The sequence below is a fragment of the Eptesicus fuscus genome, chromosome 11 (genome assembly GCF_027574615.1).
Source record: "Eptesicus fuscus isolate TK198812 chromosome 11, DD_ASM_mEF_20220401, whole genome shotgun sequence".
In the NCBI taxonomy this organism is placed as follows: domain Eukaryota; kingdom Metazoa; phylum Chordata; class Mammalia; order Chiroptera; family Vespertilionidae; genus Eptesicus; species Eptesicus fuscus.
The window spans coordinates 83,467,643-83,480,000 of NC_072483.1; the positions used below are offsets into that span (position 1 = coordinate 83,467,643).

At 48.2% G+C, this 12,358-nt stretch overlaps 1 protein-coding gene across 1 annotated transcript in view; it reads right to left on the reverse strand.

Annotated features, from left to right (window-relative positions):
* The window catches only part of ABI2 (abl interactor 2), a 67,468-nt gene that overhangs the window by 42,353 nt on the left and 12,757 nt on the right, over positions 1–12,358 (reverse strand). The window contains 1 exon segment of the mRNA XM_008146437.3: positions 298–465. Within this exon segment, the coding sequence (XP_008144659.1) occupies positions 298–465 (168 nt within the window).

Below are 12,358 nucleotides of genomic sequence, written 5' to 3' on the forward strand. Positions count from 1 at the left end.
CAATCCACAGTAGGGGAACCTCATGTGGGAGGCAACCGATCAATGTTTCACTTTCACATTGATATTTCTATTTCTCTCTCCCTCTCCCTTTCTCTCTCTCTAAAATCAATAAAAGCAAGTCCTCAGGTGAAGATTTTTTTAAAAAATAAAATAAAAAAATACCGATTTTGAATACTGAGTTTGTATTTTCCAAATCATACATGAGTTAACTCACATAATAAAGACTGCCAACATCACAGATTGCCTGTGTTTATTAAGTGTTCCTCATAACAATATAGAAAAATAGTATGGTCTCACTTGTGAAATATGATTGATTGACGATTCCATCCTTCGTAGCTGGGATGCCTGGATATCCAGCATCTGCAGTACATTGTTGGCCAAGGTATTTATCAGATAGGCAACACTTGCTAAGGACTGGGTGGTGTAGGCTTTGGTTTCTTCTAGGGCTCGCTGCTTATCTGCTGACTAGGAAAGAAAAACAATCATTAATCAAAGATAACCTCCATCAATCTAATCAACAACGACACTCATCAAAACAATTCTGTTGCTGAACCTACACATATTAGCTTATAATGTTCTGAAAACTAGTTATCATATGATGCAAATCCTTTTAGTAGTTTAATGTATACTGGCTTCAGTTCTCAATAACATGGCACCTTTAAAACAGTCAAGCTGCTATGTCATCTACCTAGACAAGCTATATATGGGCTAAATGGAAACAAGTGAGGCAATAAACTTGATATTCACCTCCACACCTAAAGTGTCAGGAAAATCAGAGGGGGGAAAAGATTACTTTAGAAATAAGACAAGTGGGCCTAGCTGGTCTGGCACAGTGGATAGAGCGTCGGCCTGAGGACTGAAGGGTCCCAGGTTCGATTCTGGTCAAGGGCATGTACCTTGGTTGCGGGCACATCCCCAGTGGGAGGTGTGCAGGAGGCAGCTGATCGATGTTTCTAACTCTCTATCCCCCTCTCTTCCTCTCTGAAAAATCAATAAAATATATTTAAAAAAAAAAAAAGAAATAAGACAAGTGATCATAGACTAATCTGTTTGAAATTCAGAAAATAGTTATTTGCTGAGACTGTGGTTGACTATTTTGGGAAAACCTATCACTAAAGCCAAAGTGGAGTTTCTAGAAAATAATGAGACTAGAAAAGATAGAGCATCTGGGTTCTTATTCTAACTCTGCTATCTTATCTGGCTATCAATAAGTCACTTATAATCTCAAGGACTCAGTTACTACACATTACAATGAAAATACCAGATTAGATGTAAGTGTCAGCTATAAAATACCATGATTCTTATTTGGAACACTAGAGGCCCAATGCATAAAATTCGTGCAAGGGGCTCGACCAGCGCAGCCCCAGCAGCCCCTCGCAGCCCCGTCCGACCCTCAGAGCCCCTCGAAGCCTCGGCCGGACCTTGCAGCCCCGGCTTCATCCGGAAGGTTGCCTGGAAGGATGTCCAGAAGGTCATTTGGCTGTTCGGTCTAATTAGCCTATTAGCTCTTTATTATATAGGATTATATAGGATCACCTGAAAGTAGGTCATTTTAGACTGAACTGTGACAAATCACAAGTTTTATAACAGTACCTACTTTAGATTAGGAAAAAATGAGTATATTTGGTAAACCTGACAAGAAACTTGCTTTTTAAAGGCAGACAAACTCACCTTTACTCATGTGCCTTTTTTTAACTCCTCACCCGAGGATGTCTTTTCCACCGATTTTTAGAGAGTGGGAGGGAGGGAGGGAGGGAGGGAGGGAGGAAGAAACATTGATGTGAGAGAGACACATTGATTGGTTGCCTCCCACACGGGCCCCTGGGCCCGGGATCAACTGTGCTACCTGCCCAGGCAAGCTGCTGCTCTAACCACTGACCAAAACTGGCTAGGGCCTCATTTACCTCTTAACTACATTCCAGATGACCCTGGCCAGGTAGTTCAATTGGTTGGAGCATCGTCCTATATACCAAAAGGTTACAGGTTCATTCCCTGGTCAGGGTGCAATTGATATTTCTCTCTCACATTGATGTTTCTCCTTCTCTCTCTCTCTCTCTCAAATCAATAAAAACATATCCTTGGGTGAGAATTAAAAAAAGTACTCCAGATGCCTCCCCCTCCCTGAAAAAAAAACACACAACAGGCAGAATGTAATCATAAAAACTCTTGCAATCTGGCCAGCGTGGCTCAGTGGTTAAGCATTGACCTATAAACCGGGAGCTAGGGTTGCAGCCTCTATCCCCAGTGTGGGGCGTGCAGGAACTGATCAGTGACTCTGTCATCATTGATGTTTCTCTCTCCCTCTAAATTCCTCTCTGAAATCAATAAAAATGTATTTTTAAAATACATAGATATATGTATTTTTAAAAACGCTTGCAATCTTTCTAGTGCTATCCTACTACCTGACAAAATAAGATTAAAATTTTTTTAAATAACTGCATTTTAAAATATGTTCTAAAACATGGAAGATTAATCACATTTATGCTTAGGTTAATGCCCGTCCCCCCCCCCAACACACACACGCTCCATTAAAATAACAATAAAGAGAAGGAAAACCAAGATGGCGCCATAGGTTAAACACCTAACCCGCAGCCGGGCACAACAATTTCAAAAATACAACTAGAGGTCAGAACGGTCATCGTCCAGAACCACAGGAAAGCTGGCGGACTGAAATGCCTACAGCTGGGGAGAAGGAGAAGGCCACGGGGACAGTCGGGGGAGCCGCAAAAGCCTGAGGTATGGAGAAACGGACGGAGACACGAGCACGCGCGCCTGCGGGGAGGATGGAGCCGGAGAGGAAGGGGCGGCTGACGGCCTGGCCGGCGTTCACTGGCAGGAAGGAGATAAAGGCTCCGGATTGCGCTGAGCGCCGGCTCCGACTGCACTGAACCCTGTTCCGGGCGAAACCCTGGGAAGCCAGGCGCAGGCTGGGGGAATGAATCTGGGCTGTGGGGCGCAGGCACAGAGGAGCGGCGGAAGGCAGAGCTCCAGAGGCGCGCGCAGGAAGGGGCGCAAAGGACGGACTGTTGCCTGCGCCACTGAACTGCCCTAGCGGGAAGGAGACAAGGGCTCCGGACCGTGCTGAACCCCAGTTCTGACTGCACTGAACCCCAGTTCCGGGCGAAACCCTGGGAAGCCAGGCACATGCTGGGGGAATGAATTTGGCCTGTGGGGCAGAGGCACAGAGGAGCGGCGGCTCCAGAGGCGCACACGGGAGGGCGCGCAGAGGAGGGACTGTTGCCTGCGCCACTGAATGGCCCTGCTGGGAAGGAGACAAAGGCGCCAGACTGCGCTGAGACCCAGTTCCAACTACATTGAAACCCAGTTCCAGGCAGCGGGCGAAACTCCAGGGCGCGTTTCTCTCAGAGGTGTTTGCAAGGAATACAGAGGGACACAGACACAGGAGCCTCATGTCTCCTGCACAGCAACTCTTCCTATATAGACAAAGAGGGTCCTCATGGACAATTGGCCTGGAGGACAATTCCTCCTAGTGACACCAACAACAATCAAGACTTAACTGTAGATACTCACTCAGTTTCGCAACTGCGCCGCCCCCGCAGGCCGCCCGGCCCGGGGCACTGGGGACGCCGCGGCGGCAGCGGCGCCCGGAGCCCGGCGGCCGCCCAGCGCCCATCCCCGCCGCGAGGCCCCCGCGCGCCTGGTTCCGCGGGCCGCGCGCCCCGCACACCGGACGGAGGCCCGGGCGCCCTCTCCGTGCACCTCCCGGCGCCACTAGACCTCAGTAGAGTTGACTGAATTCAAGGGATTAAGAAGAACAAATTGGGGAATTCGAAAAAGATGACGGCGGAGGTGAAGGCTGATGTGTTGCCTCACATGGCAGTTTCGGAAATACAACTGGAACATGGACTAGTGAGGGTGGCGACTGCTGCTCGCGTCTCCCCAGACCGGGCGGCTGCTCCTCTCAGTCAGCACCGCAGCCGGGGCCATGGGCTCGTGGGCGCCGCAGCAGCTGCTGTGGTGGCGGCCGCGGACTCGGCGCAGCGGCTCTCTGTGAAGGAAGAGACCATCTTTCTGCAGGAGGGGCGCATCCGCGCCACCGACCTGGCCGAACTGCGCAGTGAGATCCTCGAGGCCCCGGAGGCCGCCAACACCGATTTGGAGGATTCTTAGGAGTTCTCATCTTACATTCAAGCCCTTTAAGCCATTTTGACAGAGGAGAATCAAGAAGGCGGCTAAGTTAAACAAAGGAACTGCGAACTCCACCGCGCACAGCAATTTCAGGGGCACGAATGGAGGACAGAGCCTCTGCCATCCAGAACTACAGGAGAGATGGCTGAATGGTAGATTTATAGCTAAGAGGGAAGAGGAAACCAGCGAAATCGGAGGGGATGAGGTGTGGAGGCGCGTGGGTCTGGTTGGTGGCGGGGGAAAGGGGCTTTTGTTCCAAACCTAGGGGAGATTAGCTCTCCATCACACTGAAATCCAGCTTCTGGGGACCCGTGGGAGACCCAGATGCCTGCGGGGAGAGGCGGGACTCTTGCGGAGGTGCCAAGCGCCCCTGGGTCTGGGGGAGGCCACGCTCCCCTGGGTCCGAGTGAGGCCAGGGGTCAATAGATCCAGTTGAGGCCTCGCGCATCTAGGCCCGGGTGAGCCCAAGTGGCCCTGGGTCTGGGAGAGGCCAAACATCCCTGGGTCCAGGTGAGACCATGTGTCCCTGGATCGGGTGAGGCCTCGTGAACCTAGGCCCGGGTGAGCCCAAGTGGCCCTGGGTCTGGGAGAGGCCAATCGTCCCTGGGTCCGGGTGAGACCATGTGTCCCTGGATACGGGTGAGGCCTCGTGCACCTAGGCCCGGGTGAGCCCAAGTGGCCCTGGGTCTGGGAGAGGCCAATCGTCCCTGGGTCCGGGTGAGACCATGTGTCCCTGGATCCAGATGAGGCCTCGTGCACCTAGGCCCGGGTGAGCCCAAGTGGCCCTGGGTCTGGGAGAGGCCAAGCGTCCCTGGGTCCGGGTGAGACCATGTGTCCCTGGATCCGGGTGAGGCCTCGAGCACCTAGGCCCGGGTGAGGCCACGTGCCCCTGGGTCTGGAAAAGACCAAGCGCCCCTGGGTCCAGGTGAGACCATGTGTCCCTGGATCCGGGTGAGGCCTCGTGCACCTAGGCCCGGGTGAGCCCAAGTGGCCCTGGGTCTGGGAGAGGCCAAGCGTCCCTGGGTCCGGGTGAGACCATGTGTCCCTGGATCCAGATGAGGCCTCGTGCACCTAGGCCCGGGTGAGCCCAAGTGGCCCTGGGTCTGGGAGAGGCCAAGCGTCCCTGGGTCCGGGTGAGACCATGTGTCCCTGGATCCGGGTGAGGCCTCGAGCACCTAGGCCCGGGTGAGGCCACGTGCCCCTGGGTCTGGAAAAGACCAAGCGCCCCTGGGTCCAGGTGAGACCATGTGTCCCTGGATCCGGGTGAGGCCTCGTGCACCTAGGCCCGGGTGAGCCCAAGTGGCCCTGGGTCTGGGAGAGGCCAAGCGTCCCTGGGTCCGGGTGAGACCATGTGTCCCTGGATCCGGGTGAGGCCTCGTGCACCTAGGCCCGGGTGAGCCCAAGTGGCCCTGGGTCTGGGAGAGGCCAAGCGTCCCTGGGTCCGGGTGAGACCATGCGTCCCTGGATCCGGATGAGGCCTCGTGCACCTAGGCCCGGGTGAGCCCAAGTGGCCCTGGGTCTGGGAGAGGCCAAGTGTCCCTGGGTCCGGGTGAGACCATGCGTCCCTGGATCCGGGTGAGGCCTCGTGCACCTAGGCCCGGGTGAGCCCAAGTGGCCCTGGGTCTAGGAGAGGCCAAGCGTCCCTGTGTCCGGGTGAGACCATGTGTCCCTGGATCCGGGTGAGGCCTCGTGCACCTAGGACCGGGTGAGCCCAAGTGGCCCTGGGTCTGGGAGAGGCCAAGCGTCCCTGGGTCCGGGTGAGACCATGTGTCCCTGGATCCAGATGAGGCCTCGTGCACCTAGGCCCGGGTGAGCCCAAGTGGCCCTGGGTCTGGGAGAGGCCAAGCGTCCCTGGGTCCGGGTGCGACCATGTGTCCCTGGATCCGGATGAGGCCTCGTGCACCTTGGTCCGGGTGAGCCCAAGTGGCCCTGGGTCTGGGAGAGGCCAAGCGTCCCTGGGTCCGGGTGCGACCATGTGTCCCTGGATCCAGATGAGGCCTCGTGCACCTAGGTCCGGGTGAGCCCAAGTGGCCCTGGGTCTGGGAGAGGCCAAGCGTCCCTGTGTCAGGGTGAGACCATGTGTCCCTGGATCCGGGTGAGGCCTCGTGCACCTAGGCCCGGGTGAGCCCAAGTGGCCCTGGGTCTGGGAGAGGCCAAGCGTCCCTGGGTCCGGGCGCGACCATGTGTCCCTGGATCCAGATGAGGCCTCGTGCACCTAGACCCGGGTGAGCCCAAGTGGCCCTGGGTCTGGGAGAGGCCAAGCGTCCCTGGGGCTGGGTGAGACCATGTGTTCCTGGATCCAGATGAGGCCTCGTGCACCTAGGCCCGGGTGAGCCCAAGTGGCCCTGGGTCTGGGAGAGGCCAAGCGTCCCTGGGTCCGGGTGCGACCATGTGTCCCTGGATCCGGATGAGGCCTCGTGCACCTAGGCCCGGGTGAGCCCAAGTGGCCCTGGGTCTGGGAGAGGCCAAGCGTCCCTGTGTCCGGGTGAGACCATGTGTCACTGGATCCGGGTGAGGCCTCGTGCACCTAGGCCCGGGTGAGCCCAAGTGGCCCTGGGTCTGGGAGAGGCCAAGCGTCCCTGGGTCCGGGTGCGACCATGTGTCCCTGGATCCGGTTGAGGCCTCGTGCACCTAGGTCCGGGTTAGCCCAAGTGGCCCTGGGTCTGGGAGAGGCCAAGCGTCCCTGGGTCCGGGTGCGACCATGTGTCCCTGGATCCAGATGAGGCCTCGTGCACCTAGGCCCGGGTGAGCCCAAGTGGCCCTGGGTCTGGGAGAGGCCAAGTGTCCCTGGGTCCGGGTGAAGCCAGAGCCTGGGTCCGGGTGAGGCCGTGTGCCCCTGGATCCATCCGGGTGAGGCTGGGTCCCAGGCCCGGGTGAGACCACGCGCCCCTTGGGTATGGGTGAGGCCACGTGCCCCTTAGTCCGGGTGACGCCGTGCCCCTGGGTTCGGCCGAGACCAAACCAGAGGGAGTCGGACCTCCGTTACCGCCATTTGTCCACCATCCAGAGCTGGGGGGTCAGTGCTGACATGTACACATAAGGAACTACTGGACATTGAAATTGAGTCTCAAAAGAACTGTTGGTCCAGGGGGAAGCTCGCTACAGACTGATTCATTTGCCTGTCAGCATAACTATTATTGCTCGTCTCACATTCAGTGCTTATTAGTATATATCTAGTGACATATGATCTCGCTCATCTAGGGGAAATGATGAACAACATAGACTGAGGAACAAGAACAGAACCAGAAGCAAGGAGGCATCGATCGGACTATCGGGCCTCAGAGGGAGGATAGGGGAGGGTAGGGGGAGGGTGGGGGGAGGGGGAGAGTTCAACCAAAGGACCTGTATGCATGCATATAAGCCTATCCAACGGTTAAGTTCAATAGGGGATTGGGGCATGCGTGGGGAGAGGGGTGGGATGGGAATGGGGGGATGAGGACAAATATGTGACACCTTAATCAATAAAGAAATTTAAAAAAAAATAAAAATAAAAATAAAATAACAATAAAGAGACATTTTAAATGGAAACAAAACCACACAAATAGAGGCACAATCCAAAAGGTCCAAATCTGACTAATCAAAATACAAGAAAGAGAAAACAGCAGAAACAAGTTAATTTTGCAGAGCTAAAGAACATAAATGTCCACTAAGCGTGCTCATCAAACGATTAGTACAGTTACCGAAAGAAGACCCATAGCAAGGAACATCATGAGGAATAAAAGCTTCCACAAGCTTCCAGACAGGAAGGGGGGAGGGGGCGATCCTATACAAAGAATCAGGAAGCAAAATGGCACTTGATCTCTCAAAAGCAACACCAAAGGCTAGTAGAAAATGGAGAAATTTGAAGAATACTTTCACAATATGAAAGAAAATTATTTCCAACCTATAATTCTATATCTATCGAGTCAAACTATTAATCCGGTGAAAGGTGAATAAGATTTTCAGCACATAAAATGTCAATTTTTTAAAACTTTCCAAGTTATTTTTCTTCAGGAAGCACTAGAGGATGTGCATCATCAAAACAAAAAGCTAAGGAAGAAGGAAGCATGGGAAACAGAAAACAGGATCTACATTAAAGAGGCAGGCCCATCAAAGGGAAGTCCAAGACTAACTACAAAGGAAATTTCTGAGATGACAGCTGTGCTGTAGACTAAAATGTCAATAATGTAGACAATCCAGATTGGAGAAGATAGCAACATGTAAGATACACGTCTCCTTTAGGCAGAAATGCAACTGATACTGAGAGACAATTCTCCATGGGTGTGTTGCATTTCTTGACATTGTGTTGCTTTTTCCAGACTGTCAAAGATGTCTGCACAGAAAATAGTCTTAGAAGATGGAAAGAGCATCTCCCTTTGGAACAAAGGGCAGGCATGCTTATCAAAACAAAAGATTCAGGTTCCCTAAATTCAGGCTGCCTCTCAATAATACAAGCCAATGCATATGCAGTTATCATCTGCACTCTTCATATCACACTGATAAAATGGATTATAACCCAATGAATAAAAGGGCTACAAGTTTAATAAGGAATAGGACATACGCATAGTATCAGTACCTCCCAACAGGTACTTATTAATTACAACAAGAAATATTTAAGAATAACTTCACCAGTGGAAAAACTTGTCAGACACAATTGTAATCAAGTGATCAAAATGAGTATCATCAGTAACGGAACAAACTGACTCATCAGTAATGGGACAAATTGAAATCAGAACTTGATCGGAAGGAGGAAAATAACACAGCATCATTTCTGATATTCCTACCAAAAATACATTAACTTGAATCTGGTCATGCGGAAACATCAAACATTTAAGGATACTATTAAAAAAATACTGTCTGTAATCCTTAACAGTGTTACGATCATGAAAACCAAAGAAAAATGAGGAAATAAGAAACTATTCCAGACTGGAGGAGACCAAGAGTCATAACAACTAAATACAACGTATTTTTGAACTGGATTCTTTTTTAATAAAGTACATTATTAGGAAAGTTAGTAAAACTTGAATGGGGATATGAGGATTTAATATATCAGTATTACTTCCTATGTTTGTTGGCTATTTTGTGACTAACTAGGAAAATATCCTTATTTCTAGGAAAAACAAAAAGTGTTTAGCAGTGATGGGACATCAGCAACTTATTTCCAAATGGTTCAGAAAACAAGTTCTTTAATTTTAATTAAAACTAAAAGAAATCCCTTACTTCATCTAGATAGGTGATACTAAATTGCTGTGAGTTTTAAAAATTGAGAGTCTCCAGTAACTTAAGATTTCATCATAATTAAATTTTGCTATTGAATCTATTAACACCCAACTTTTAATTATCCTGTCAACACATAATTAAGCATGTAAAAAATATATTTCAGTCACTTCTTCATATAAAAGGTTTGCATATAAATTATGCATTTTTAACCATTCTTAAGCTAATTACCTCCTGAGTGCTTCATACCAATTAAAATAATGATTGAGTTTTAAAGAATTTTTCATGTTTATGTGGAGACTGTTACCAGGAATGAATACACTTGAAAGTACTATACTGAACCTTAATTACATTTATTTTTACTTAAAATGCAAATGCTGCCCTGGCTGGTTTGGCTCTGTGTATAGAGCATCGGCCTGCCGACTGAAGAGTCCCAGGTTTGATTCCGGTCAAGGGCACATGCCCGGGGTTGGGGGCTCGATTCCCAGTAGGGGGGTGCAGGAGGCAGCCAATCAATGCTTCTCTCTCTCATCATTGATGTTTGTATCTCTCTCCCCCTCTCTCTTCCTCTCTGAAATCAGTAAAATATATATATTTTTGAAAGATGCAAATGCTAAACCTTTTCTCTTTCAAATCATTTCTCTTCACCTTATATATGATCACATGGTTAATGACCAAATTTTAAATATCTAGAAAGCATCCAAGTTGCACATTCTGAAAATATTGCAAAAAAATAACTCCTATATGTGAATGCTCTGACACAACTGTCTGGCTTTAGACAAAGTTTAAGAACAGACCTAGAGTACTTTTAAAGTATCACCACAATCCATATATAATTTCTATTCCCAGCTCTCCAAAATAGGAACTACTGTTTTTGTCTGTTCTCTCCACTGACCAGAAAGCTAGCACATGGTGGAGGTCAACAAATGTCTGCTGAGCTGGCCTCCCACTTCCCACTGCACTTTTTCCTTGGAAAATAACCTCATTATGCCACTTAGGAGAAGTTATGGTTATCTGTATACTGACCCTTTTTCCATAGGCCTACATGCATCTTGGGAACAGGAGTCAGAGTTTACTGACTTCTTTTTAATTCCCCACGCCACCAAATCTCACACAAAAGAATAAGTATTAGTTGAAACCAGTGCAACTTTGATCTATGAACAAAACTGGAATAAAATCAGAGTCAGCCTATCATCCATCCCATTTTCAGATGAAAAGAGCAAAAAATAAAAAATGAATTACTAGATACAAAACTGCAGAACTCAAGTTCAGATCTCATGATATTTATACTAAAAAAAAGCTTTCCACTCAACTCACTTCTATGGTTTGGCCATGAACCAACCCATCACTTTTTTGCATTCTATGTGATGACTCATTACTCTCTGAGACATGCAATGCCTCCAAGCAAATGAACAACAAAAGTACATGATGTACACCTTGGATTTAAAGAACAAAACTCCATTTGATACTCAAGAGAAATAAAATATTACCTAAGAAAAACTACACAGAATTAATGCAAATTCAGGCTCAGTAAATAATGACTGAAATTTTTTTTTCATTCAGTGTACCATATGAAGTGGGGTAGCAAAACCAAGGACACTAAGGATAGGGTCTAGTGGGTCAATTTTATGATCTAACACTGCAAGAGTAGGAGATGGAAATATAAAGGAGTGACACTTCATGCTACATGCCCTCCTTCCTGCCAGAGGTTTACTACTGTACCCTGCTGTCCCTAAAGGAGTACACTAGCTCATCTTTTCCTACTTTCCAGGTCAGTATCACTGCCCTCAAAGGCAAGATGTTAACTAAAAAAGATAACAGGCCCCACAGGTGTGGCTCAGTGGTTGAGCATCGACCTTTGAACCACGAGGTCAAGGTTCGACTCCAGGTCAGGGCAAATGCCCAGGTGGTGAGCTCAAACACCCAGGGTGGGGCAGCCGATCAACGATTCTCTCTCATCATTGATGTTTCTATCCCTTCCTCCTTCTCCCTTCCTCTATGAAATCAATAAAAAATATTTTTAAAAATAAAAATAAAAAAGACGACAGAAAAATGGGATGAGAATAAAAAGAGCACAAGTGCCGAAACCGGTTTGGCTCAGTGGATAGAGCGTCGGCCTGCGGACTGAAGGGTCCCGGGTTCGATTCCGGTCAAGGGCATGTACATTGGTTGCGGGCACATCCCCGGTAGGGGGTGTGCAGGAGGCAGCTGGTCGATGTTTCTCTCTCATTGATGTTTCTAGCTCTCTATCCCTCTCCCTTCCTCTCTGTAAAAAATCAATAAAATATATTTAAAAAAGAAAAAAAAGAGCACAAGTTTACAAAAGAATTTAACTTAACCTCAGAAAATAAAAAGAAGACAGAAGGTCAAAGACTTCAGGAATTAAAAAATAACAAATATGCTGTATTTATAAAATAAATGATGGATAAACCTGAAATATAACAGATAACTATTTCTCAATTCCTCACTTTCCTTTAGTTGATGTGTTCATCTAGCCAGCAACATATTATACACACTGGTCAAAGACAAGCTTACTAAGTGGCTTATTTCCCCAAACTGAAATATTTTCCTCAAAGATACAACACAGTATTCTTTTTTATTAGCACAAATCTGAAAAAGATGCCAAGTACAAAAATAGCATTTGGCAGACTCCTCTGGTTTGTTCATGTCAGAAACACTAAATTTCTCAGATTTAAGTAGTTGGGAAGGAGCTCAATATTCTGAAATCTTATTTGAAAGTCCATACAGTTACATTACGAGCAAATTTTCATTACAAGCAACCCCTTCTTATTAAAAAATTATAAAAAATTATATTGTTCTTTAGTTTTCACTGGAATATACCTTTACCACTTAAAAGCAATGACTGGCACAGTTGGGGTTCTTTTAAATTATCAGTGAATATTAAGTTCCCTTTCTATGAATAATATTCACTACAGTCTTTACTTATAAATACAAGATGGTAACTTTATGCTCCCAGGTAAAATTCTTTCTAAACAAAGCTTAAGCACATCTG